At 40.3% G+C, this 27,970-nt stretch overlaps 2 protein-coding genes and 1 pseudogene across 9 annotated transcripts; 1 reads left to right on the top strand and 2 right to left on the bottom strand.

The window, feature by feature from the left end:
* Positions 1–1,773: 1,773 nt before the first annotated feature.
* On the bottom strand, positions 1,774–10,367 carry LOC103716205 (vacuolar-sorting receptor 6-like). 2 transcript variants are annotated; one of them, XM_008804116.6, is made up of 13 exons: positions 9,766–10,367; positions 8,180–8,872; positions 8,003–8,091; positions 7,807–7,876; positions 7,197–7,280; positions 7,025–7,101; positions 6,805–6,886; positions 3,370–3,452; positions 3,203–3,266; positions 2,963–3,091; positions 2,408–2,511; positions 2,175–2,280; positions 1,774–2,064 (listed from the first exon to the last, which is right to left on the bottom strand). In XM_008804116.6, exons 1-12 carry the CDS (start codon positions 10,058–10,060, stop codon positions 2,179–2,181), a joined length of 1,872 nt encoding a protein of 623 aa, XP_008802338.4. In that variant the 5' UTR covers positions 10,061–10,367; the 3' UTR covers positions 1,774–2,064; positions 2,175–2,178. The 2 variants fall into 2 exon arrangements, with proteins under 2 accessions (XP_008802338.4, XP_008802339.4); XM_008804117.6 differs by having other exon boundaries at positions 1,774–2,094; positions 9,766–10,335.
* A 3,179-nt stretch (positions 10,368–13,546) lies between these two features.
* On the bottom strand, positions 13,547–18,694 carry LOC103716204 (AAA-type ATPase family protein). 6 transcript variants are annotated; one of them, XR_015975768.1, is made up of 2 exons: positions 14,110–14,239; positions 13,547–13,736 (listed from the first exon to the last, which is right to left on the bottom strand). XR_015975768.1 is itself a non-coding variant. In XM_026808150.4 (2 exons), the coding sequence occupies exons 1-2, from the start codon at positions 18,677–18,679 to the stop codon at positions 13,718–13,720; spliced, it is 1,626 nt and encodes a 541-aa protein (XP_026663951.3). In that variant the 5' UTR covers positions 18,680–18,694; the 3' UTR covers positions 13,547–13,717. The 6 variants fall into 6 exon arrangements, 5 of the variants coding, with proteins under 5 accessions (XP_026663951.3, XP_038980815.2, XP_088572900.1 ...); XM_026808150.4 differs by lacking the exon at positions 14,110–14,239 and adding an exon at positions 17,073–18,694; XM_039124887.3 differs by lacking the exon at positions 14,110–14,239 and adding an exon at positions 17,063–18,694.
* A 6,523-nt stretch (positions 18,695–25,217) lies between these two features.
* LOC149768385 (pentatricopeptide repeat-containing protein At5g66520 pseudogene) lies at positions 25,218–27,898 on the top strand (annotated as a pseudogene). The gene has a single exon (XR_015975769.2). The product of XR_015975769.2 is annotated as a pentatricopeptide repeat-containing protein At5g66520 pseudogene (transcript).
* The last annotated feature ends 72 nt before the right edge of the window (positions 27,899–27,970 follow it).

Here is a 27,970-nt window from a genome sequence, read left to right on the forward strand (position 1 = left end):
CAAGAAAAAAAAAATTTCTGCATGCAGATGCAGGCAAAAGTTCAGCGAGCAGTATTGATTGTTCCTCTTTAACTGCTGATATCTTTTCGTTCCTCGAGAATTCCCTGGATGAGCTTTGATAACTAATTTTCGTTTTTATTCTTTTTTCCCTCCTTTTCGTGTACATCTGACTGTTATGGTGAGCAAGTGATTTTATATTTCTTTAGTTGTAATGTTGAAGCTCTATTTGGAGATTTATTAAGAACAGGTTTAAATTTTTGCCGACCAACTCGTACTACATAGTAAATTGCAGGACAATTCCATGCCGGGGGCTCCAAATCTTTCCTCACAAACACGTATGGATTGGTCCACATGAGCAAATCTTCTGGTAAGGAATTTGGCACTTCACAATGCTTCTGGCATTTCAGAATGGCACTCATCTAGATTGAGTGCTGCCATAATATAGTTCTAGCTGAATTAACCAAATTAAATGGGCTGCTTCAAACATGAATATGTGCAAAGAATGGACTCTTGGCAAATCAAAATTGGAGAATGTGTTTCAACTTTTCTGAAGGTTTTGGCATCTCTGGTCAGGAGAGCTCATGATCATCGGCTTTCCATAGGGATTTCAACATCTAAAGTCTATTCTAATCAATAGTGGAACGTTAAAAGATAAACCTTTACAACATCGGATAAGCTATCGAAAGCTCTACTTCTGGCCCAAATCGTGTAGCATCTTTCAGATATATGGCTGTTGTTGCTCCTACTGTTGCTGTTAAATACCAAAATTATGAAATTTCTAGCCAATTATTTATGCGTTAGGTATAAGATGAAGGTATTTCCTGACAAAATTTGAGAGAGTTTATGGTTGAACGCCAACTTGATTTCAACCCCTTCGTTATTTGTTATTCAACATTGAATGGATAAACTGTCTCTTATTTTCATAATGTTAATACATTGATTCAAAATAAACACTAGGTCACCTACTTCCAAAACTGAATAGCACAGTTTACAGGTATGGTCCTTGACATATCCACTTTGAACTCAATTCAAGGAATGATCGATTTTCCTCTTCCAAACTAAATAGCTAACAGATTTTAAGATGATTTTGTTTGACATCTTCCAAAATTTTCTTTCTTAGCCTTTGTTAGGTTTTGCTTTACTGGCCTCGTTACTCGAAAAATCAGCATGTTGTTGTTGCTAATACTTTTTTGCTTGTAGGGCAGTAAATGGTTTTTTTCTTATCGGATCAACGATTAACCCTAACAAGGAAAATGTTGACGGCTTTTAAAGGTCTTTTTTTATTGATAGCTTAACCTGTTTGTTAGGGTTTTATGCGGGCAAAGGGTCTATATGTAGTAGAGGTTATGTGCCAAATTTCTTTCTTTTATAGATTCAACGAAATTTGAACTATATGATACCTAGGACAATTCTTCGATCACATATTTCTGTAGGGGGGAGAAGAGATGAGATACTGAGCTTTCCTTTTTCTCAGCTGTCCAGTCATTAGTTTAATAGGGGAAGAAAAAGTTTTAAAAAATAAATTAAGTGAGGGTGATGTAAAAGTAGAGCATGTTTATCTTTCACCTCTCATCCCTACGTATATTAGATGTCTGTGGAGTTCACTCAGACACAATGATTTGTCAATTTAGAAGCCCAAAATCTAAGCAGAATCCCTTTTCTATTAAATAACTTTCTTGCTGAGATTCCTGCTTTATACTTGATTTGATGTATCCAAAGAAACCAATGTGAAGGTATAAATATGCACACAACTTTTACATGAGACAAACAACAAGCTGTAACTCTTTGTTTCTTATTATTACTGATTTACATTAATCATGTGTTATATGTGTACCTAAATTTACATCATAATTATAATAATCTACTCACAAAGGGAAATAGTGATTACCGGTAGAACCTTGATTCTCTCGCGTCGAATGCAAATGTTCCAACCATATTACATTTTACAAGAAAAACCATTCGTGTATGATGAAAGGGATCTTGAATACTTTGATTCTTAAAAACTTGGGGCCACAATCTAACCACTCTCAAGAGAACTTCAATGATTCACCTTTGAATTTGCATCTGAATATTTTACCCACAAAACAAATTTTCCTGTCAAAACCTAATATTTTTAAAATGTAAAAAAAAAAAAGAACGGATGAAAATTTTCTACAAAGAATTGAAGAAATTACCTCATTATGCTGTTGAATCCGATCGTAGGGGTTGGTTCTCATTGTGCTGGTTGTCTAATGGCATATATTGGGACATGATAGCCATGATCTCAGAATCCATGTAAGACTGCAAAAGGCAATCATCAGTAAGTCAAAGAACCATAAACACTGGCTATGAACATGAGGCCTCCTACTTTTTCCTTATAGAAATTTTATGACCAGTTTAATTCTCTATTTGAGATCAATGAACATACCCTGAGCCTGTATTTGTAGAATATGTAACCTACTACTCCAGCACCAACCACACATGCTAGAACCAAAATCGTCAAAAACCAACCAAACCTTGACATATTCTTGGCTGCATTAGAATACAATTATAATCAAGCTCATAATTGGACAATAATATTCTGTGAGGCATCAAAACAGAATTATGTAAACATGGCATGACATAAAAATAAAATAATTTCCATTTATAATTTGGTTACTGAAAATATGGTGAAGCTAGAAAATTTGGTATATGCATGCACATCCTCATTATACATTTGCCTCTGTGTGCAGATTGTAATGCAAAGCACCAATTATGTACCAAAACACCAAGTAAAGAATCCATATATATAAAAAACAAAAAATAATGTACTAGTTAATTCCTAAAATAAAAGCTGAACTCAACCATGTAATAATTGTTGTTAAACTATATTTTTTGTTTTAAATTATATAGGTGATTCATGCAACCTAGACTAGGAATTTAATGATACATCTTTCAATCTGAATATTGTATCATTTTCTTATTATTGTTATAGCATCCTTACCAATGCACATGTCCTCTGCCTTTATGTACAAAAGATTTCCCTTGCACTTGCAGTCATATCCTCCCCATGTGTTCGTGCAGGAGCAATCAGGGCACTGGCATGCAAGCTTTTCCTTGCATTCATTAACATCTGAGACATTCGTATAAAATTTACGATCATTTTTCAAAATGTAACTATAAGAGTTAAATATAAATTCTAGAAAAGGTTTATCGATAATGAAATGTGATCAGAAAGTATTACCTTCACATTTCTTACCATCACCATGAAATCCAAATGGACAGCGACACCCACTCAACTCTAACTCCTTAATGCAACAAGAAACAATTTATAAGCACAAGATTATCTTCTAGAGTAATAGGTATGACAAGAATATACATTCAAAAACAGCAACAGTAACATGACTGAACTGAGCAGGCAGAAAATGTTTGCCCATTCCTTGTGCCTGACCAACAACCTCCATTGTCCATTGTACACCTTCCCGGTCCCACAGCTGTAAATAATAGAAAATGTAAGAACTAACAAGCCTTTAATTTTAAATATCTTGTTCTATAATCAGAAGCAACAGTGCTGAAATTTCATATTAAATGGTAATATTACATTGGCCAGTAAGCTTAAGATAATTTATATATAGGCAAGGTAAGATGCCTGAAAAGTCCATCTATTAAAGAAATTGAACATAGATTACACAATGAATCTGGAAAGATGAGTGGGGGTTCAGATAAACAAATTGAACATAGATTACACAATGAATCATGGAAAGATGAGTGGGGGTTCAAATCCAAGGCAAGCAACTACGAGTAAATCATGGAGTCCTTAGGCTACAGAGCTTAGAATTGGAGTATCATCATTTTGAGTATAATGAATCTATGGAGTTCATGATTAAGTCCAAGTTATCTATCACCATCGAGGACTATCATACTCCTTTTCTTCCCTTAATTCTTCTTCCTTTCCCTAAAAAAATTTATGCTCTCTCATTTTTTCATATCATTAGACCATCAATTTCCATTTAGCACCAGACTTAGGGGGTTATGTGACATCTTATTATATAATACTGAAAGATGTTAACTTATCAGAGGAGGATTTCTTTTAAGACATTAACATGTTTGTTACACTTCAAAATTAAGTAGATGCACTTGCCTAATGTACGAAAGTTAGTAAAACAAATGAATGCTGCATTCAAGATGGAGAGTCATAAGGCAGAGACATTCATATGTTATTCTTTGATAATGATGTATAGTAAAAAACAATGTAGCCAACGGGAAACATAAAAGGTGACAGGAAAAATAAGGAATACTATGCCATTGCTTGTAAATGAAGGCAGACCTGGATTGCATATCAGGAGAACGAAAACTAATAAGGATGGCAATTTTTAAGTTATCCCATATTTAATGCAAAACTATAGAGTAGAGTAATTAAAATTTATGTAGACAAGATATTTTTTAGTTATCTAGACCATTAAAGTTGTGTGATTATACTTGCCTGGATGATTTTTCTATGACAGCTTTACAACTATGTATAAATATGGCAAGTTATCTTGCTTTTAACGTTTGATTGTGGATAGTAGTAAAGAAATCAAAACTAGAATTTTTTTTAACCTTATTTTGACAGGATTAGTGGAACTATTCGATTTATCTATCTTTCAATCTGGCAACACCGGTGCAACCATTAGTCTATCCAAATTAATCTACCATATCTTTCACCACTAAACTAATCCCAGAGTTGATAAGCTACACCATATTTCCTCAAAAAAATGCATGTCATCAGTCTGAGCTGGGCTCCCCCCTCCTCCTCCTCCTCCTCCTCCTCCTCTCAGAAACACCCCCACCCCCACCCCTAAAAAGAAGGAACAGAATGTGGAAAAGTAAGTCACCTGAATAGTTTTCCTTAGTAGAACCTGCTTGTGATTACTAATTAGTCTATAAACATAATATTTTCCCCTACATGACTGTTATCTAGTTTTCATACTGCATCTTAAGCAAATTTATTCAAAAAATCTATTAAATAGATTAACATGAACCAGAAGTACTCTATGAACATCATCAAATATCTAATACCATTGTGAATTAGCTTACACTTGATCAACCTGGAAATGTAAAAATTATGGCAGGTGATAAAGCATTTTAAATGAAAATGACTGAGTCAAAGGAATTGTTAACTTTTAGTGAAAATCCAACTAAAACTTTTGATCGTCATCTCATGTTAAATTCGAAACTACATTGATTGTTTTAGTACATCTGGGAAGCTAACCAAATGTATAACCATAGCCTTGGCCATGAGCCCTTGTCCCCATCATTTAATGTCAGCTTTTTAAATCATTATTTGTGGACAATTCCTATTGAGGGTTGCCTCTCGGGTTAATAAGAGCTATTTCAAAATCCTTCGTACATCCTTCCTCTTTGTTGGCTTATCATCTTCATCATTCCTAATTCTTTAATGAGAATTTGAGCACCTCTGATTGCCGTGGCCTTCTCAGAACCATGTTGGACTTGTCTAAAACATAAAAAGGTTATGTTATTATCACTTTGTCCTCAACTGGGCCCTCTCCTACTACTGTAATAGACCTTACTAATTTTACCAGTTGTCTTTCTCAATATTGTTTGCTCCTTAATATTCACCTTGTTTGCTTGGCTTGATTTCCTGTCCAGCAATTTGAACCATGTAGTAACACAGGTTTTCTCGTTTTTGCACTTAGGTCTCTAGGGCATGTATTGGTGGTCACCATGTGACAAAGCAACTCTCATGTAACAAAATAATATATGTAATTAGCAACTGAAGTCTTAGAAACTATCAAGATATTCATTATTGATATAATCTTCTAAAATGGTTTACTGTTCATATCAGTTTTTCATTCTCCTCAAGCCTAACAAAGTAGAGAACCTACAGATTCAAAAGAAAAAGATAAGATATGATTCAAGTAATTAGTAAGTCATGCTATCCATTTGTAACATGTTTTGGTGTTTGATGATCAAGAATATTTTTTTGGACCTATTAGGCCTTCTTTATTTTTGTGTCTCAGCAAAGTCACAGTCAAAAAGTATTTATATTCTAGTAAAAAAACAAAAGCAGAGTGCTTAATTCCACCAGTTTTTTGGGCCAATAAACACAACATTCTATTTCTACATATGAAGAAATTGGGAAGGATGGTTACATAAAGTTTTCCCTTAAAGATAATGTTGGTTGCACTAATATTCACATTCAAATTTATATTCAATCTCATAAATTCAGTCTCATATTTATATTCATAAGGTTTAGTTTTTTTCTCAGTTCAAGAAAGTCAATGATATTTGCAGTAAAAAAAAAACAAATATTGTTCATATGTTGTATTTGGAGTTGGCCTTGTAATATATCCCTTTGTACTTGAGGCTGGGGTTGCAGTCATGAGTGAAGCCTTTCAATATATTTCTTCAACATATAGCTAATATTATGATTGATGCCTTTCCAGTGGATATGAAGTTTCAGAGGTTACGATAACAAGCATAACTGAACCATGGAAAGCTTGCTGAATATTCATCCTTTTCTTTTACCGAACATAGAAGTCATAGAAGCACATATATTTTCCAAGCCTACAAAAGGCTCATCAAGTTCACTTGAAAAGTAAAGAACAAAAAAATCTTATTTGATTCTTTCTAAAGACTTTTGCCTCAGTCACAAACCCACTGTGAGGTAATACTTATATATAGTCCCTAAAAATTACTGCAAATGTATTAGGATCACATAACCTTAAGAACTTCAGTCTACCTCTCAAAATCTGATGCTTTAAAGACTACAGAAAAATGATAATGGTCTGCTATAGCTAAACAGTAATAGCAACAGAATATTGCGGAGGAACACATAAGAAGTACCTTGACAGGAAGTATAACCATCACCCTCATACCGAACCCCGTTAACTGTAGGGCATTTACAGATTCTGCCCCTGAAAGTGTCCTATAAAGAGATAGTATTTACAATTACTCAAAAGCTTAACAAGTTTATCACAAACTGGCATTCATGTATCTGTGGACTAGTGAGAGGGTAATTCCTCATAGAGCATATGAGGCTGTACTAGCATGCAGGAGAAAATACCTTGCAGGCAGTTATGTTTAATCGTAAGTCCTGCCAACATCCGCCATTGGATTCAAGGCACTGATTTGTCTCAATGTCTGAGGGAAGAAGTAAAAGAGAAACAGTCCTTGTAAGTATAGCAGGGAAAAGGTTTACATAGATAATGTCCAGTAGTAGGAGAATAGATGTTAACCTCCACTCAAGCAAACAGGAGGCTCGGTCGACTCTTTAAATCCTGCACATATTGCCTTCAGAATAGCACTCCTCTCCAATATTCCTTCAGAAAAAAAAATTTTTACCATAACAAGATCATGAGATTTTCTAGTATGAACCAGAATGAGTTCATGAAATGCTCATAATGATAAAACTGCTGAAAGTAGCTAACAACTATGAAAGAAATCAAGTAGAAGAAACTGGAACAGAAGCAGAAACTTAGAGTACAATAAGGAGATAATTAATTGCGGCTTTTCCTTTTGCATTTTTACACATTTAATCCACGTAAATTTGCCATTGGATTATATAAGAAGGGAAAAGGGTGTCATTCATAGAATATCAATGATAAGTAATCCAACTTTGCAGGACTTATATATGCTGACATGTACAAAAAACAATCTCTAGTTAAAGAAAAAAAGCTCCACCCTATGCTTTCTTTGATTTAAGAATATCATTTTCATAAAAATTTTCTTTAATGTTCACTTTTGACATATTGAGAAGGAACATAAAATATTAAGTGGACAGTATAGCTACAATATTTAAAGTTTGACAAAGTCATAGTAGACCGAACAATGGATTTTGTAACAAACCTCGATACTGAACATTGTTTATAACCAGAGTAGGCAAGATGGTCACATCTCCACGAGAGCCATGGCCGACCTAGAACACAAATATTTTTTAGAACTGCAGCAATTCTTGCAGATGTATTAAACATATAATGATTTCTAAGTTCTGAAGACATCTTATTGGTTGATGCCTCTAAATAAAATTTTCAATTCGAAGTACCTGAACCTCTTGCTCTCTCTTTAGGACTTCGTTCTCAACATCGGCTTCAGGATCACCCATGCATTTTGAAATCTTGTCCAGAGGCAAACCTGATGCATCGTATTACATTCAAACAATATAGAACAATAAACAAAACTAATTATAAAAGGATCTATGTCCATAATGTTCATTGCTTACCAAGAGATTTAACTACTTTGTCAGCACAGTCCCTGCTATATTTCTTCTCCTTCATTGAGCATCTGATATGATAATCTGTCACAAAATCCCACCAGACCCATGGCCGACCACTCTCATTCGCTACTCTATGAACACAAAGCTGCCTCAAGTTCTCGATGACAACATCCTTCCCATCATACCCCTCACCAAAGTCTTGCTCTGGGTCGGGAGCACAATATCTTCCTTTGTTTATGCACTGAGACTTGCATTGCCTGCTAAGTACGAAGGGTTCTGGGCAATACCAGGTTATGTAATGAGGTGTAAACTGAGTGAAGCCTCCCCTCTCAAGAAGTTGAGCGTGACCCTTGAAGTTTTTAACAAAGTTCATTTGTTCTTGACAGCGAGGGCCACACTCATCATTGCTGTTAGTCCAAAACTCGTATTCAACCCTGTTGTCAGGGTGAGGCATGGACTCTCTCCAGTCCAGCCTAACCACAACCTCCTCATTCCCCTTCGCCAAGGCCTTCTTAAGTGCCTCGCCAAAGGCTCGGTTGATGAGGGCGGAGGGAATGGTGATCTTTTCCACATACTCAGAGTTCCGGCTCGCTTCTGGAGTGTCCATGGTTAGCAAGGGCTCATCAATGTTGTCAGCAACTAGGACAGCAGCGGCACCAGCATTCTGCCCATGCCATGCCTTCAAAGCAAAGTAGCAATCTAGAGAAGGTGAAAAGAGGGTCAAGGCCCACTTCTCAGAAGGTATATATTAATCTTTGCTTAGAATAGAAGGAAGTTTGACTTGTTAACCAAACTATGAGTTCCATCAAGGAAAAAGAAAGAAGAACTACCTCACCTAATCCAGTAGGACACCAAAACATCGCACAATACTAAATAGATATGCCCCCCCCCCCCCCCCCCCCCCCCCCCCCCAGATCTAACAGAAGAAAAATTTCTGCAAAGTTGAATTGAACGATGAAACATGTTGCTGTTATTTGTATTTTATTACTTTTATTATGAGGTTGGGTGTGGGGGGGAGGGGGGAGGTCGGGTCTGCCAATTTTTGTTCTGAAATCAATCCAATATCAAGAACTGATAATTTAGTGAGAAATATTCCAAATTTCACAGATGTAAACACTATGCAGGACTTCTTCCTGTTCGATTGGCATGAAAACGTCGAGAAATTTAAAAAGTCAAAGCAGCAGCAATACCCAGATTAACTATCAATTACTAAATCCTTCATAAGTGAGAAGGAAATCAATCCGAAATCTCTAAGATCAAGTTAAAATTAAAATCCAAACTGGCTCTTTAATCACCCTTCCTAAACTAACACAAATTAAATGGAAGCAGAAAACAAATAAGAGGCTAAAGAAAGACTTGACTCTCAGAAAGTCAACGCTAACAATGAATACCAGATGTAAACTACCCAATATGACATCTTCTTCTTTGCAACCGAGCTATTACAATTCCCAGTGAGAGAAAAACAGAGCAAAACGAAGACACCAAAGCACAACAGAGAGAAATAATTTAAATCATACCAAGCAACAACCGTTATAACCAAGACTGTCGGAGGAGGAGAATATAAAAGGAAGGAGGAAGAATAGTTCGATTACCTCCGCGGTCGAGGAGGAGAATCACTGGCCGTTTACTCTTGGACTTAAAAGCTCCGTTGGGGAAGGAAGCGCAGCCGATAGTCCCCTTTTCGGGGTACATGACGACGCCGGTCATCGTCCCGCCGTAGTTCGGCACGCCGAAGTTGGCGATGGCCGCGTCGTGGTGACCCCGGATATGCTCCGGCGACAGCACTCTGACAAAGCTCTTCTCGACTATGAATCGGCCGGCCACCGAGCTCATCGCTGCTGCTGAGAGGACTAAGAAGGTGGCGAGCCATCCTTGGAGGCTCGCCATGTTTGCCGTTAGTTTTTTTTTTTCTCTTCTTCTTCTTTGGATATGGGAGAAGGTGAGAGTGGGGGAGGAGACTTGGAGAAGAAGATGGGAGAAGACGAGGGTGGAGAAGACGACCAAACGGGGGTTGGGTTGCTAAAAGAACCTCCCTAACGGTAGCACATATGGAATTTTAGAGAGAGAGAGAGAGATTGCTTGGTTCCTACAATTTGCCGTGATGTGTTCATCGCTTACTTTCCAAATGATGATGTTATATATGTTGATTTTGTCTAACGTGTAAGAGAAGGTGACAAGGAGAGATGGGGAATTCAATCTGACGGGAAGAAAGAGGTTGGAGGATGAAAGAGACTACTGTTAAAAAATCTACTGATAGACTAATTTGGCCTTCTTCTTTTTACTAATATCCTTTATATTTATTGGATGCAATCTTATGAATATTATATATATATATATGATGAGCTATATAAGCTCCCATTTGTTGCTCATGCACTCTTTTTATTTCTCTCTGCTAAGTAAGGATTGAATTTATTAAATACATTTTTACTTAAAAAAAGATATTTATAAGACATCTATATAGACAAGTGGCAGTGTTTTAGTATCTATGACAGCTTAACATTTCCTCAAAGCTCCGTGTAATTTGGATTAAGAAAGCAAAGATGTTGGACTTCAGATTTATTAATTCAAAAATACCAAAAAAAAATCACTTAAATTCTCAAATATTTACCAAGTCATCCTACTACATCACCTATATCAAATGGATGCTTACTTTAATATGCCAATAGATCTTGCACTTTAATCCCAATGCTCTTTCCGTTGAAATAGAAAGTCCATGTGGTTTGACAATTTTATTCTTAAAGAAAAGAGTCCAGCAAAACCTAACACACTTTTGTTTAGGTTTAGCAATTGCCATTATTATACATAAAAACCATCATCCAAACCATGACAAACTTTTATAAAAATCTAATGAAACATCATTAACATAAAATTGTTTTAAAAACATTTCAGAATTATGTGTAAATCTATAGTAGTTGTCTTACTAGCTATAATGATATATTTCATCGATACATTTTTCACATATTTTTATTCTATATCTAATAAAACATAAAAGCTTTATCTATAAACATAAGCCTTGAAATAATGAACATGCCAAGCAATGTAACTTATAGTTTGTAGTGTTGTTATAGTTTTAATGCACAATGAATTTGTATTATATATGGGTTGGCTGCATGATGATTATTATATTATATTATAACTAATGTTAATGATTATGTATATTCTATTAGAGCTTACACTGATATAGATAAAGCATGTCGACAATCTTGGTGCACGAAGTGATAAAGACAGCATATATAGACTAATTAGCATTAGCATTTGTTAGATGCTCATTGAAAAATCATAACTAAAAGATATAGCTAACGTGCGTAGGAAATTCATATGAAATATATATGTATAAATATTAGAGCTTCCAACAAAAGTTTATAGTCTTAGAAGTGAGGATTAGAACTAGAAAATTTGGTCTTACCAATCTGATTTTTTCAAAAAAGTTTAATCAAGTTTCAAGATCATTGACCATGGAGAATTTGAAAAAGTCCATCAAGAAGCTCGTGAATAATAAGTCTTTCTAGGTGCAAGAATATGTTGTCACTTTTTCACTGATATGGATATTTTGGTCATTTAGAGTCTCGCCCCAGAGTAGAAGGCAAGCAACAAGACCTCTTCGTTCCAAACCGTTGACGGTAAGATAATCCGAGGAGCATTGTAAGGTCATGACAACGATCTGCACCCTACCCCCATCGACAAGCACGACGAACAATCTCAACCGTCCAATGGTTATCCAATCTTATCAGATACATCAAAAAGCGTGATCACTTTCTATGATGTACAAACTTTTGTTCCATTCCCATCAACCGTCCAAATTTCAATGAAGGGTATCAGGTGATTCTAATAGACCTGATGACTTTTATTAATGTGCCAACGTGAGGCAGGAGGAGGACATGGAATATATAATTGGTAGACGCGAAGTCGTCGCTTAAATGTCATTGATGTGAACTGGAAAGAACACCTAAAGACTTTGACTGGTTCCGCCACGACCCACGACTCCACAAACTTTTCTTTCTATATTGGATGAGGTTTAGATCCTCCAAGGCCTTATTGGGTATTACCATAAATTTTAAGATAAAATTAAAATAAAAATATAAAATTTATATTAAGATATAAAATTAGGATAAAAATATATTACTAAACTATTTTTATTTCTAAAATTTAATTTATTTTAAAATAAAATTTATTCAAAATATAAATTTTAACTTAAAAAAATAGAATCTATGCCATGCAGCTACCACTACCATCATCTCTTATCGCCACGGCCTCTAATAAATTTTATATTCATATTTCAAAAAATTGATTACATCAACATGTTTATATTTTCAATATTTAAAACATAAAAAAGATTTCATGTTTCATATTTAGAAACAATAAAAAACTCGATGTTGGTAAATGCGGTTTAAGTTATCATTTCTAGCCTATAAAATCATTGCATGATTTCAAGCTAGTTTTGAGTCTCAGAGTTTACATTTTCAACATTGGAGATGACCTAAACTGTATCTTTCTACATTGTCATGCACACTCTGATCTTGACTATGGATTTAATTTACATTGCCATAATAATATAAAGATTTTTTTATCTAAAATAATAAATAATATAATGGTCATGAAACATGCAGTGGTCCCCATTATTTATACAATATAATGGGCATTTAGATGATGGTCATAATTTAGCTAGCTGACAGATTATTACCATTGTTATGTAGCAGAACCATTGACCATTATCTGTTCCTTTTGCAGTTCACAAGACTAAAGTACTGTTTTTGTATTTATTATTTTATAGATATATAGAGACAGTAATCCAAAAATTTTGGTCCTGGCGCTTACAAACGGTCGTACTAAATATTTTGATCGATTTTTACATGATTGTGAGGAAGATAAATGGGTTGAGAGAGGATAATCTCTGGGTGGAAATATAATACTCTAGTAGGTAATAAATCACTATTTTAGCTATTTTTTTAATTAACCCAAACCCTTGATCAAACAAAAAACTAATTATTTCTTAAGCGCCATCCCAGCCCACACGGATGTCATCCCAATTATAAATATATAATAATTGCCAACCCTGTCTAAAGGACTGTTTCATAGTTCATAGATGCAGGAGCCATCAAAGTTTGTATACCTAAAGAAGAACAATGCAGCAGACTTGCATATAGTTTATGGAGTTAGTGTATATCTATCACTTTTTAAGCAATACTCCACCGGATCTCACAGGTTGTAAAATGGTAAATTAAAATCAGGAGAATCAATGCTTGGGTAGATGCAGGAGTGGTTAGAGTTATAGATCCAATTCATTATTTTATTGATTAGATTATGATGCATTTGGTTTTCCACTGAAGATACCTATGGCTCTTTGATGTCATAGCTGATTATTCTAACCATTACTAATCTAGAACACGGTTGCAGCATCATTATTCCATGGAAAAGTCCCCCAAAATGGTGTGCATGACAAAAATACTGAGAGGGTTAAAGAACAAAAGGGAAAAGAAGACATGCTAAGATTACCATGGCGTGCATAAAACTTGTGAAGAGAGTGGAAGCAGTCTCCTGCAAGGGTCAAGAAGAAGCAATCCACCTGTAAAAGAGTCCAGAAGGTCACAATATTCGAACGTTAGATCTATAGAAGAACCAGTTCTTCCTGAATGCAATCCAGGTATGGTGAAAGAAGGACGAATTTATAGCAGCCTGTGCAAGCTCAGATGAGCATGCGATCACATTCTATTACTTCTGGGAATCACTCAGCCCAAGTGGCAGCAAAAGGGCATAACACAGTAACACTGATTCATCCTTTGGAGGACTGGAGGCTTTCAAAGCAGCAGAAAAGCCGCTTATGAGAAAATTGGGCTTCAAGAATATTAATATATATATATATATATATATATATATATATATATGATATGATATGATATGATATGATATGATATGATATCAAGGGAATACACATTCACCATGTAATGAAGAAGGCATGGAAAACAGCTTGCTGATTGCGAATATATGCCATCCCACGGTGATGATTATATTGAGGAACAAAACCCTTCCCCAGCTCACAGCATTCATTATTTTGTATACTTCATCATTCTGAAGCCCAAGAAACATGGAACTCCCAATAAGCAAAACTATATTAAGAAACATGAAAATTGCCAAACATGAGCAACCATTGGTAAGAACTCTTGTTTTCAACTTAAATATTAAGTCCGCTTTGGATGAAAAGGGGGGCAATTGATGATCTAAAAACTTGCTTGAATGCATATTATCGTATCATCCTGCTATTTAGTGAAATAACTATGCTGAAAATTCCAGAAATATTTAGCTCAAACCACTTGGCCCTAGCTAGCATGGCCCAAGATATGAGTTGGTAACTATGAGAGCTTTACTGTTCGATAAACTCCCATTTTCCAGTAGTTGGGGCCGCAACGAGTCTCTCCTCCATGGAGGGTCAAGAGACAGACACAAAAGAGGAATACTGGTACAACCAATTTTCATGCTTTTGAATATAACTGAGCTAAAACCATTTCCAACACATCTGCACTTTGTGCAATAAATAAGTTCACGAACATGTTGATAACAAATTAGAAACATTCCCTCAGTTTCTAAATTGAATGGTATACAATAATCTGAAACTGATAAATTTTGAGTGCAGATAAAGCAGTTATGATGGTAAAATATCTACTTAAAATATTACAGACATAACAGGTGCTCTAACAACAAGAATACATATTGGTGTTATCAACGATGCATAAAAAATTTGAAGCAAATTTGGAATATAAACTTCCATACTGATTGTCCTTGTATAGTTGATATCAGTGGTCTTTCCATGCCTATTCAACACATTTGGAGTCACATAAGCAGCACAACAATGTTAGCTAAACCAAATCCCAACTCCCATAACATCCTCATTTAACTTTCTTTTTCTTCTTAGAGCACATGTTTTTCTCTATATTGCACCAGAACCAGTAGATAGACTAGACCATAAAAAACAGGTGACACTCGCATTTTTAGCTTGGTCATCAGCAAGATCTAATTGGATGCATCTAAAAACAATTTGTTGTTGAATGAAGAGTGGGTTTAAAGCTATGGCACACCACTTCTATGAACATAACTTACCCTTGCCTAGTTAATTCAATCAGACAAGCTACGCTTGACTACAATGCAAACTAATGGACACATCCCTTACTTTTTGAGTATTTAGCAGACAAGGCAGGAAAAACAACCTACTCACCTATCGCCGCTTACAACCTCCTGAATATTAGCAAATAATGAGGCAGTTGAAAGTTTAAGCAAAGCAAATAAATACTCAACCTTCATACAGCTGGCAGAAATCTATAGCCTGGTCCTAATGAAATTTGCAGAACATTCATTGATATTGTCAGCAAAGATGAATTGAGAAGCATGAATCTGAAAATTAAATTCTGCCTGTTGTAGAATTCTATCCTTCATGGTTACTTGGATCTGAACCTTAACAGTGCAGTAGCATCAGCTTGACTCTTGGGCGGCCTCTGGTTCATTTTCCTCACTGCTGTTGAAGCTAAAATGCCGGGAACTCAACGTAACCAGAGGAGCAGGTTGTTGCAAAGCTGCAATATACCAACAACCCCCTAACGCCTCATCCCCAACCCAACCCACGCGAGCGAGCGAGTGAGCGAGAGAGAGAGAGAGAGAGAGAGAGAGAGAGAGAGAGAGAGAGAGAGCAGACCTGAATGCTGTGATATAGTAGTCCCCTTTAACAAAATGTTCATCAGCACTCAGATTATTGCACCGCATGAAACAGGGAGCATCATAGTCAAACAACCAACTCTTACATAATGCCAGAGTTAGAGATCCGATGTTTGATCTAGAAGATAACAACAGGAAACCACCATCTTGCAAGGGGAAAAAGGAAAGAACTTCTATTTTAGATTTAGATTTGAATAAGTACAAGAAGTAGTTATTTTGCTCAAAGCTACCTTGGCTACCCAAATCAATATCCTTTTCTGATAAGAAATCCAATATATTTTAATATACTTCAAAACAAATCTAATTGCAAACATAGTAATGCCAATGCAGGACTCTACATTTAACGATGGAATGATGTAAATGGTGGGCCTAAAAGGATAGATGGAAAAAGATAATGGGTGACATTTTTCTTAGATGAACTTTAGAATTTGAACTTGGGGCCTGTCAAGCAATCTGAAACTTCTCTAATACTTCCTGAAAATAGCTGTAAAAATGCAAACTGCAGAAAGAACTATCCCAACTTGAATATTTTAGTTACATCAACTCAAAGGGACGCGTCTTCCCTTTATCAGTAGTTAATAATGGCCTTCATACATAAAATTGGCATCATTATTGCCTCCTTCCACTAGATGGATGCCTTTTTAAGATTGCCAATAAAATAGAACCTTCTTCAAGAAATCATCGATCTTCCCCCTCAGAGCATGCAAATTTGGCATCATGTCCTTTTAACCAGCGTTCATAAAGGCATTTTCAAGGCGCAAGTCATAGCATAATGAGCCCAAAACACCCCAAGTCAGCAAAGGAACTAAAACTCTATATGGGTCACTAGCTCAACACATACTCAATATGCACAAAAATAATTTAGTCAGAAGTTCATTTTTGTGACAAGTGCCCTCTAGTAGAGAAGGCAACCATATGATCTATTTAGTAGCTAAGGTTTGCAAAAAAAAGGTTGTATAATTAAATATTACACTTCATCACACCAATGGTAAAAGCATCATCACCAACAACACAAGTATAGGGGGCTCAAAGCTTGCATACTGCAAATTACCCCACCGGGATCCTGCGAGAGATAATTTAATAGGTTCCGAAATGCAAACAAGCCAATAAAAGCAAGCTGATCATAGATTATGTAAGAAACTGCCATGAAGAGCAGACAAAAAGCAGAAAAGCCAGTTTTGAGCATACCCGAACTCACCGATGCTTTTCATCGATAGGTGGCCAGTCAAGAAACCTGCAACCCTGAAGGGATGGTGGCAGATATGTCTGCGACGAACAATCAGGATGATCAGGAGGATACATGTAACCTTCCCCGTATCCCATTTCCTTCATCAGCTTTGTGGGTGCATTCCTCAAATGCAATGGCACGCCCTCGTTCCCCCCGCCCGACTCCCTCACCACCCTCCGCGCCTCATTCAGTGCTCGGTACACGGCCACCGACTTGGGCGCCCGGGCCAAGTAGGCCACGCACTGTGCAAGACACACATCGCACTCCGGCATACCGATGAAGTGGCACGCCTGGTAGCATGCAACAGCATGACCAAGTGCAGCAGGGTCTGCGAGCCCCACATCCTCGCTTGCAAACCGGACTAGCCGGCGCGCAATGTACAGCGGCTGCTCCCCTCCCTCCAGCATCCTCGCAAGCCAGTAGATTGCAGCGTCAGGGTCGCTCCCGCGCAGTGATTTGTGTAGGGCACTGATCAAATTGTAGTGCTCGTCACCTGCTCGATCATATGCCAAGTGCTTGCACTGCATCGCCTCCTTCGCATGGTCGACGGTCACCGTCATATTCCCGTTGTCGTCTTGGGTCGATCGCCGGTCGACGGCCAATGTGGCTGCAATCTCCAGTGCGTTGAGGGCAACACGAGCATCGCCGTCGCAGTGGAGAGAGAGGAATTCGAGGGCTTCTTGATCGACCGAGATGGGCACTCCAGTGGTGACCTGGAGACCTTTCTCAGGGTCTGAGACGGCTCGGCGGAGAAGGGACTCGACGTGGTGGGGCTTGAGGGGGTGCAGGGCGAGGACTCGGCAGCGGGAGAGGAGCGGCGTGGTGAGGTGGAAGGAGGGGTTCTCGGTGGTGGCTCCGACGAGGACGATGGAGCCGTCCTCGATGGCGGGGAGGAAGGAGTCCTGCTGGGACTTGGAGAAGCGGTGGATCTCGTCGACGAAGAGGACGGTGCGGCGACCGAGGTGGCGGGCGCGGCGGGCGGCGTCGACGGCGTCGCGGAGGTCGCGGACGCCGGCGGTGACGGCGGAGAGGGGGACGAAGCGGTGGGACGGCTGGGGGAGGGCGGCGGCGAGGGCGCGGGCGAGGGAGGTCTTGCCAGAGCCCGGCGGGCCCCAGAGGATGAAGGAAGGGAGGGCGGCGGCGGTAGCGGGGGGGCGGAGGGCGGACCGAAGGAGGGAGGCCGGGCCGAGGAGGTGGTCCTGGCCGAGGACAGCGTCGAGGGTGGCGGGGCGCATGCGGTCGGAGAGAGGGGCAGTGGTGGGGGCGGCAGTAGCGGAGGGGGAGGCAGTGGGAGGGGCAGCTGGGGCGGTGATGGAGGGGGAGGCGGTGGCAGGGGTGGCTGGGGCGGTGGTGGAAGGGTGGGGACGTTTGGAGTGGGGTGTGTTGTTGTGGGAGAGGAGGAAGCGGTCGAGGCTGGGTTGGAAGGTGGGGGAATGAGATGAGGGTTTGGAGGAAGGGGAGGAGGAGGGTTGGGAGAGAATCCACTCGGTGGCTTCGAGAGAGGAGCGGCCGCCGGTGGCGGCGAGGGCTTGGGAGGCCAGCTCCTGGGAGAAGCCCATGCTGAGGAGTTCCTCCATAGTTGTTCTTTTTGTTTTTATTTCATTTATAAACTTCTACCGCTTCCTAAGAATGGATAGTTACAGAGCGGTTCGCAATTTTTTGTTTTTTTTACTCGGATACATCCTCTAGTACGACAATATCTCAAAAAAAGTTGGAAAAAAAAATCGCAGCTATCGAAAAACTAGCTATTAGAGTATTGTGCAATATATGAAGTGACCCAATCAGCTATACTATTTATCTCTCGATAAGCATGAGTAACCTGAGAGGCCACACAATCCCTAAAAAAGTTGTGGATGTCCTGCAACAGCAGATGCTTATTGCCTACCCCGACGTGGCCTTGGATCCACCCAATCATAATCGTCGAGTCTCCTTCTAGATGAATACGCTCTATCGCCAAAAAATGACCCATGCGGGAGTGATCCCTTCCCAAGCAGCTTTGAGTTCAATTCTAGGAAAAAGAAGTATCATAGAGGCGAGCTGCAAGCAGTCTGGAATCAACGTCTCTGATCACAAAATCAGCACTTTCTCGACCTCCATCCTCATGCACACTACCATCAAAGTTTACCTTAAGAAATCTCGAGAATGGAGGCTCCCAAGAGACAAATATCATACGAGTTGCTTCTAGAGCTAAGTAGGAGCCCTAAATGTCTCTAGCAATCCCAGATCCTCCGACAGCCTGAGCCTGAACGAACTCATCTACATGAAGAAGCGTCCTATCAGCCATAGCCCTCAGACTCTGCCTCTATCCCTCAAAAATTCTGCCATTCCTGTCCAGCCTAATACGATAAGCAACATAGGCTGCGCTAACTCTCCTAGAACAAGTGACAGGTCTGCTAACGAATGTGAGGAAAGTTGCAACTAGGGTCAGAGATTGCAGGAAACCCTAGTTGCCTCTAGCCAACTGCCACACCTGGATTGCTCTCGGGCAGCGAAATAGCACATGCTTGTTGGACCCTTCTACATCCCTGCACCCATCACAACTAGGGTGGAGCCTTACACTCCATCTGCTCAAAAACCCCTGGTCGGGAGGCAACTCCATGCCACCTTCTAAAAAAATAAAGTGACCCAAGGGTGAACACAGAGCCTCCAAAGCCAGCCACCATCTATCGTCTGAGGTGCCTCAACTCTATACAACTCCCCAAGGGCACTTGCTCTCACCTTGGATATGTTCGTTGGACTCTAGGTCCTTTTATCAGGTCCTCCCCCTAGGTCCACCAATTGATCCCCAAAGTGTTAGATATATGCCCCAGAAGCCAATCTGGCTGACACATTATTAATTCTGGAACATAGTTTTGTACTTGACTTTATTATTATTGAATAATAAATGGGCATCTTTCTTATTCATATTGTTTATGTGTCTATGAATCGTCCAAGGAATTAATAAGATGATGATACATATTCTTAAGAGTTGAGAATTTGAGCCATGTATCATTGGTGATTAATTTCTAAATGCTCATGATCAATAGATTATCACGAGGACGGCGATCGATCCGATGAGATCAGTGTACAGATTGCTTTTCTTATAGATGGACGAGACTTGAGTCCACAGTGTAGAGACACTGAGGTGATAGTGTAGGTGCTTGTTAGAGAACAAGGGTACTGAGCGTGACCAAGATAAGAAGTCACTTGGATGTTTATTCACTCGTTAGTAACTTGCTTGATGTTGCAGTAGTATGACTGGTTCTTTGAACTGCGGTGCTTCGGCTACTCACAGTGAGGTTATTGTAGTTTGACTGCACATATACATGGTCTCTAGTCATATGGGTCCTTGTAGTGTAGATTGGCTGCAGTAGGTTTACTGTAGGAGTAGGGTATGCACTTACATAGAATCTATCGACCTTGATAGATGAGGAGTGATCCTATGTAATTTGTAAGACTGAGTTCTAAGACCTTGGCCAGGGCAGTATATACAGTGGAGAAAGAGTTTTCCACTCTCAAACTCAAGTCAAGTAAATCTAGACATATGACAGACGACGGGGTTTGACGAGTTATCTATGACCTCCGGTCTGTAGGGATCCATGATAGGACTGTATCATACGATAATTGCACCTAGAGGTTCATCATTCCATTCTGTTGGGTGGCCACTACATGCTGCTAGGTGTTACTGGTGGATGGTGAGACTCACAGGGACCATCTTGATGGTCAATGATCCCTAGTAAGTTGAGTTGGAATTGTTTCAACCCATTGAAAGAAGTTTTCAATGATATTGTGATAGAGATCGCAATATATCTCACTATCAGACAGAATAGAACCTATGGAGTCACACACATTAGAGGTATTGACCGATCCGATGGTTGAATGTGATTAGGAATCACAAATAATCAATTTGATTGATAATTTGTTGACTCGCTAAAGGTTAGTGAGTTAAAGAAGGAATAATTGCAATCGGATTGTAATTTAATTTAATTAATTGGACTTAATCACGAGTCCTACTTGGAGTAGGATTCTAAGAGTCCTAATTGGATTAGGATTCCAAATTAAATTAGAGTCCTATTTGGAATAGAATTTCTAAGGTCCTAATTGGTTTAGGGCTGAAATTTAAAAAGTCCTAAATTAGATTAGAAGTTCTTAAGTCCTAATTAATTTTAATCTAATTAATTCAATGACTCCTAATTGGATTAGGATTGAAGAGTTCAATAGAGTCATGGTTCAATTGAATCCTAATTAGATTAGGATTTGGAGGAAATGGAAAAAGGGTGCACTCAATTCTATTTTGAATAGGATTGGAGCCATGTATTGGACCCAACCCTTCCTATTTAATTTGATTAAGTGGGGGCTGAGCTACGAGGGAATAAGAGGGAGGGGCGTACGGTACGCCCCTCCCTTGGCACTTTACGTGAAGAAAAGGAGGAGGGGCGTGCGCCCCTCCTCTTGGCTAATAGATAAGGATGGAGCTCCTAAATTTTAGGAGCTCCAACCCTTATCTCAAAAAGGCTTAAGGGGCTGCCGTACAAGGTGAGTTTTATTCTTCCTTTGAGCCGTGAGGCAGCCCCCTTCCTCCTCTGGTTTTCAGCCACAAGCCATAAAAGAACAAGTGGTGGTGTTGTGGCCCCCTTCCTCCTCTATTCCTTCTTCCACTGCATGAACAAAAGAAAAGGCTGCAAAGGGTGTTGTAATCTTCTTCCTTTTCTTCTTTGTTCTTTCTCTCAAATCAATCAAGAGTTGATTGAAAAGGGGATAGCTTCAGCCATCAAAATAAATCTCTGTAAGGGAGCTAGCACCCCGGGTAGATTCATACATTTGATCGGTCCTCTGCTTCGTGTGGATACCCGTAGAGGCCGGACACGTGTGCAGCTTCAAGCGGACCTTCAATAAATCCACGATTATCAGATTTGCGGTGATCATCTATCCACACAAGGTGAAGATCTGATCTTCATAATGATTTAAAAATGGTTTAAAAGAATTAATCCTAATCTATCTACAAACGAATTTTTAAAAATACGTTCATACGATGAACGGGATCTCGCGCATGCCTTCCGCTGCGATCTGAAATTTTTTTAATTTTTCTGCGACATGCATGGGATCCTAACACAAAGAAGGGCTGGACCTTCATTGCATCCCATCTCCTCTCTCCTAGCCTGAAGAGATCGCACACTCTAGGGTCTACGCTCTCCACATCAACCATGGTGGGCCACAACTGAAAAAGGAAGATCAAACACCCATGTATCATTTAACACATTTATTGACTGGCCATTACCAACTATCCACTGGATTTGGGTCGTCACCTCCGAAGCACGAGAGCACATTTCTCGCCAAATAAAGGAACATTGATCAACTTGGAAGTCTGGTGCCATGGCCTGTCATCATACTTGGCCCTCATCAAAGAGCTCCAAAGGCCATCCAGCTCAAGCAAGAACCAAGCAACATGTCTGGCCGCCATAGCATCCCTCCTGCAAAGGCACTTTGCTCTGACTTTATGAGTCCGAGAAGAATTCCCTCAAGTCTGGCAACCATAACCCTCACAATGACCTTATATAGAGTGGAGTAAAGGGTAATGGGCCTGTAATGGCCCAGTTCAGTAGCATCTTGCCTCCTAAGAATCAGAGTGACAAAGATCCTCTTCCATTCTCTAGGCATGAAAGGCATATGGAAGAATTGCTAGATAGAAGCCACCACCTCACACTGGATGATGGGCCAGTACCTCCTGAAGAAGACGGGAGGAAAACCATCTGGCCCAGGAGCTTTGTTTCTCCGCTAGTGACCAAACAACCTCAAGAATGTCTTTGGTCGTGATCGGCCTGATGAGATCATTGTTCTTGGACTTTGAGACTCTCACCTCGGGCATAGGTCCAAATGTAGGACTACCACTCTCCAGCTAGCCCACCCTTGACCTAAAAAACTGCAGAAGCTCCTGGCTGATCCTCCCTGCATCCTTCGTTATCTGGGCACCACTGTCCTTAATGCTCCAAATCTCATTTCATTGTCTTCTGATGACCGCCGACTGATGAAAAAATTGGATGTTTTGGTCACCCTCCAAGATCCATTGCATCCTAGTCTTCTATCGCCAGAGAGTCTCCTGCTAGCGCAGAAGCATGTGATAAAAGGCTAGTTGTGCTCGCAACTCAGTCAGGCCCCGAGCGAAAGGCCTCCATCCCTCTCCTCCTTAACGTGGATGGAGGCGATGAAGCCTTCAGTCTCATCCAATCTCCTAGTGATGTCCCTACCTTCTCCCTGTTCACCTTCGGAGGCGGCGTTTGAGTAACTCGAGCTTGGGAGTCACTCTATACATTAAATCCCCCCTAACTGTCGTACGCCAAACCTCCCTAACGATGTCCCAGGAATGTGGGTATGACAGCCAGATTTTCTCAAAGCAGAAGGGGTTGTGATAAGGGATGAAGGCATCATTATTGATGAGGATCGGGTTGTGGTCTGAACTAATGCATGTCAGATGACGAACAAGGTTGTCCGGGAAGCACTGAATCTACCCTGTTGTGGCGAAGGCTCTATCAATTCTTCTCCAAACTCTCATTCGTCCATGTCGATTATTGCACCAAGTGAACCTCAGACTACTGAACCCCAAATCCATGAGCCCATTAGCCGTGATAAAGTTCTGGAACTCTCTGACCTCGGGCTTGTCTGAGAACATCATACCCCTCGCCCCCCTCCTCGCTTCTCATGTGGCTCATCAATACAGTTGAAGTCACCAGCCACCAAAGAGGGAATGCCCTGCTGCACCATGTAAGACACCTCACTCCACAGCTCTCGATGCACCCTGTAATTTATACTGGCAGACACAACAAATAAATACCAAGGGTCACCATTACTTTCAGTAATCACTATAATGGCTTTTTGGTTATATCTATGAGAAGATGTTGAAGGTGGCAAATCCCAACCTTCACACTGCCGCAATACCCCTAGATAAACCTTGAGATTCAATTGTAAAGAAACCAATTCGAGGATAGGAAGTACTAGAGAATCTGGGTTATCCTGGCCGGACTTGACCAGCCCGTATTATCAAGAAAAAAATTATTTAGATATTCCTCAATTTGAAACCAATTTCACTTAATACCAGCAAATTTTAAAATTTTAAAATAATCCCAATTTTTTTTATTAAGAGATTCATTTAGAGTCGATTTTATTTAACATTTTTAAATTTAAAAAATTTAAAATGATCCCGAAGTTAATTAAGTGATCGGCCTTTACCTCCTCATATATTAATGAGAAGAGGGAGATGAAGCTTGAGTAAGAAGTTCCTTTAACTCTTCCTAATGAAAAGAACTTGTCAGGCTACTCAAGTCTCAAGCAATTGATACAATTTTCTGACTGAAAATTAAATCGCCTTAGCTCTCCAATTAAGTCATACACCAAATTAGCACCAGCATTATCTCTTATGTTACATGGTTTTTTTATATTCAACAAGTTCTTTTTTGTGTCCTTGGTTTTATGTTATGTTCTGGTGCCGGAATCCCTACATGTTGGTTGATATGCTGTTTTACCTCTCAATGGGATGTTCCGTCGAAGTACTTTACCATGGTTTGGTTTTAGTCTTATGTACTATTTATTACTTTTGCTGTGATAGAAATATGTATAGCTGCATGTATCATGAAGTTTTTTTTCTTAATTGTAACACTTATTTATTTATAATTCAGCTATCAGCTCCTTTTTTTACCCAAAAAAAAAACTAGCACCATCATTTGGTTTTTTGATTATCATTTGTGTCTAATACAAATTTCGAGAAACTATTCTGTCGAGCTCTTGATTTTTTTCATTTTTTTTTGTTAAACGATGGAGGAACTCTAATCTTATACATAATTTGTCTCCAACCATAAATAAAAGAATAAGTGAGGACATGGCGTGAAGAGCTTCCCTACCATCATTTTAGTGAAGCAAAAAAAAAGGATTGATTCATGATCTTAATAAGTCCTCATGGTTTCTTTATCATCATTTTTCATAAATAGGACAGAATGATCCTGGAAAATAGGGGTGAGCCGAGCATGAGAAACAAAGGTTCTGATAATAACTTCTAAAAGCTTTACAAACTGTACTAGCCAGTACTATTTTTTTTTTTTTTTTGGTACATTGGGTGCTTAAACTAATCTCGCGCAAGCACTGTCATTAGAGTCAAGAGAAAGAATGCAACCTAGAGGTGGAGAAACAATTACAAGATGGATCAAGAAAATCTTTAGAATGGCTGGCAGCAAAGGAGGTGATCCAATCTGTAGTTCTGTTCGTCTTCTAGTAAACATGTACAGCTCGAAAGACGCCACACTCTCTTAGTAATCTTCTGATGTTCTCTAGAAATGGGTGGTTTGCCTCTCATGGCCTCTCTTGTAGAATTTGTTTGGAGTGCTCGCCTTGCATAAGAGATTTCCTCCACCACTGCCATCATCATTCTTTATCACCGCTTTCATACACGAAGGAAGTGAAGAAGAAAAGCAGCAAACTCCCTGATCTCGAATTAGGGGGCGAGAGTAGTAGCACCGCAGACCAGAGGAAGTGGCAGGGTGGACGAGAGAATGTAGACTTTATAGCCGCTGGACGCATGAAACTCAGAAAAATTAAAGCACCGTCCCCGGCAAGTCAAAACAAAATCTATGCCACTTCATGGCGCCAGACATCTCCCGCGCCTCCTACGACAAGTCTACGCCCATCTCCATCTCCTCTCCTCCTTTCCAATCCCTACCCTTCCAAACCCAAGCTCCAAGACCTCCCCACCCTCCTCAGATCCCTCCGCCAATCCCCACCCCACCTCTACATCCCACTCTTCCAGCTCCTCACCCGCACGCCGGGCTCCCTCCGCCTCGGCCGCCAGCTCCACGCCCACGTCACCCTCCGAGGCCTCCAATCCGATGCCGTCCTCGCCGCGAGGATCGCCGCCATGTACTCCAGCTCCGGCGATCTCCGTGCTGCCTCCCTCCTCCTCCGCCACACTCCCCGCCCCTCCTCCCTCCTCTTCAACGCCCTCATCCGCGGCCACTCCCTCTACGGCACCCCGGAGGACACCCTCAGGCTCTTCGACGAAATGCTCTCCCTTGGCCTGTTGCCCGACCACTTCACCTTCCCCTTTGTACTCAAATGCTGCGCCGATCTCAGCTCCGTGCCCTTTGGACAGTCTGTCCACTCCCAATGCTTGAGGCGGGGCCTCGAGCAGGACCTCTATGCGGGGAGCTCCTTGATCAATATGTATGCCAAATGTGGCGAGATCGATGACGCCCGTCACCTGTTTGATTTAATGAGCATCAGAGACACCTCATCGTGGAATGGTCTTATTGCGGGGTACATGAAAGCTGGGGACTTTAAGGCTGCCGAGGATCTCTTTGCGGCATTGCCCAATCGAAATATCGTTTCTTGGACTGCAATGATATCAGGGTACTCTCAGAATGGCCTGGCGGACCGTGCGCTGGCTTTATTCGAGGAGATGCGGCAGGGCGGTAATGATGTGAAGCCGAATTGGGTGACAATTGCAAGCGTGCTCCCAGCTTGCGCGCACTCTGCTGCGCTCGACCAAGGCGAGCAGATTCATAGCTATGCGAGTGCCATGGGCTCTGACTCGCATCCAGTTGTGAAGATTGCTCTAGTTGCAATGTATGCCAAGTGTGGGAGCCTCGTCAAAGCGCGCCGCTGTTTTGATACGATTGACAAAAAGGACAGGGATGTTGTTGCCTGGAACGCCTTGATCGCAGCCTACGCATCGCATGGGCACGGAGCTGAAGCCGTGTCGGCATTTGAGGAAATGGCAAGATCAGGTGTTCGACCCAATGAAATCACATTCACTGCGTTGCTCTCTGGGTGCAGTCACTCAGGGTTGGTTGATCAAGGGTTAAGGTATTTCGATTGTATGAGGACGGTTCATTCGGTGGAACCGCGCTCAGAGCATTATGCTTGCGTTGTTGATCTTCTCGGTCGAGCAGGTCGGTTGGGCGAGGCAATGGAGATGATCGATCGGATGGAGATCGATGCCGGGCCTAGCGTTTGGGGTGCTCTACTCTCAGCTTGCCGGATTCACCGTAACTTGGAGATCGGAGAGGTCGCAGCGAAGAAACTGTTCGTACTGGAGCCCGAGAACAGCGGAAACTACGTCTTGCTTTCTAACATGTATGCAGAATTTGGAAGGTGGGAGGAGGTGAAGAAGGTGAGAGGTCTTTCGAAAGACAGAGGAATCAGGAAAAGTCTCAGTTGTAGCTGGATTGAGATCAATGGGAAAGTCAATGCATTCCTCTGCGGCGACAGGTCTCATCCGCAAGCGACAAGGATCTACATGTTGTTGGAAGATTTGCCAAAGAAGATCAAGAATGCTGGATATGTGCCCGACACGAGCTTCGTTCTGCATGATGTGAGCGAGGAGGAGAAGGAATGTAATCTGACAACCCACAGCGAGAAGCTGGCGGTTGCCTTCGGGCTTCTGAACGCAGGCCCTGGTACAGTCCTGAGAGTGACTAAAAACCTACGTATCTGCGGAGACTGCCACATGGCCATTAAATTTATTTCAAAGATCTATGACAGAGAAATTATTGTGAGGGATGTGAACCGATTCCATCGTTTCCAAGGTGGGCTGTGTTCTTGTGGAGATTATTGGTGAAAGTTGAGAATTGAACTCAGGCTATATAATTTTCTTGAAACACTGTTGGATTCTTTTCTGTCTGAAAGCTCAGCAAGTGGAGAACATCCTAAGCGGTTGGATATTTGAATAGCAAGTTGAACATGTATTGTGAATTAGGAACAATTAAGTAGTGTTCTTGATTACAAAATGAATAATTGTGGAATATGATGCTCAAGATTATGGGCTTATTATGGTTCGCAGATATGTGATTTTTGCGTAGGCTGCTTGTGGTTATCACCGTGATCATCTTGATTATGGTCATCCATGT

This window comes from Phoenix dactylifera, chromosome 2, assembly GCF_051530095.1.
Source record: "Phoenix dactylifera cultivar Ajwa chromosome 2, Ajwa_hap1_PhDact_Kaust_v1.1, whole genome shotgun sequence".
In the NCBI taxonomy this organism is placed as follows: domain Eukaryota; kingdom Viridiplantae; phylum Streptophyta; class Magnoliopsida; order Arecales; family Arecaceae; genus Phoenix; species Phoenix dactylifera.

Coding starts and splice junctions, on each gene's coding strand:
- LOC103716205 (XM_008804116.6), bottom strand. CDS start 10,060: ATGGCGAGCCTCCAAGGATGGCTCGCCACCTTCTTAGTCCTCTCAGCA. Junction 7,877..8,002: donor AGAGAGAGCAAGAGGTTCAG/GTACTTCGAATT, acceptor TTTGTGTTCTAG/GTCGGCCATGGCTCTCGTGG. Junction 2,281..2,407: donor TCTACAAATACAGGCTCAGG/GTATGTTCATTG, acceptor TGCCTTTTGCAG/TCTTACATGGATTCTGAGAT.
- LOC103716204 (XM_026808150.4), bottom strand. CDS start 18,679: ATGGAGGAACTCCTCAGCATGGGCTTCTCCCAGGAGCTGGCCTCCCAA.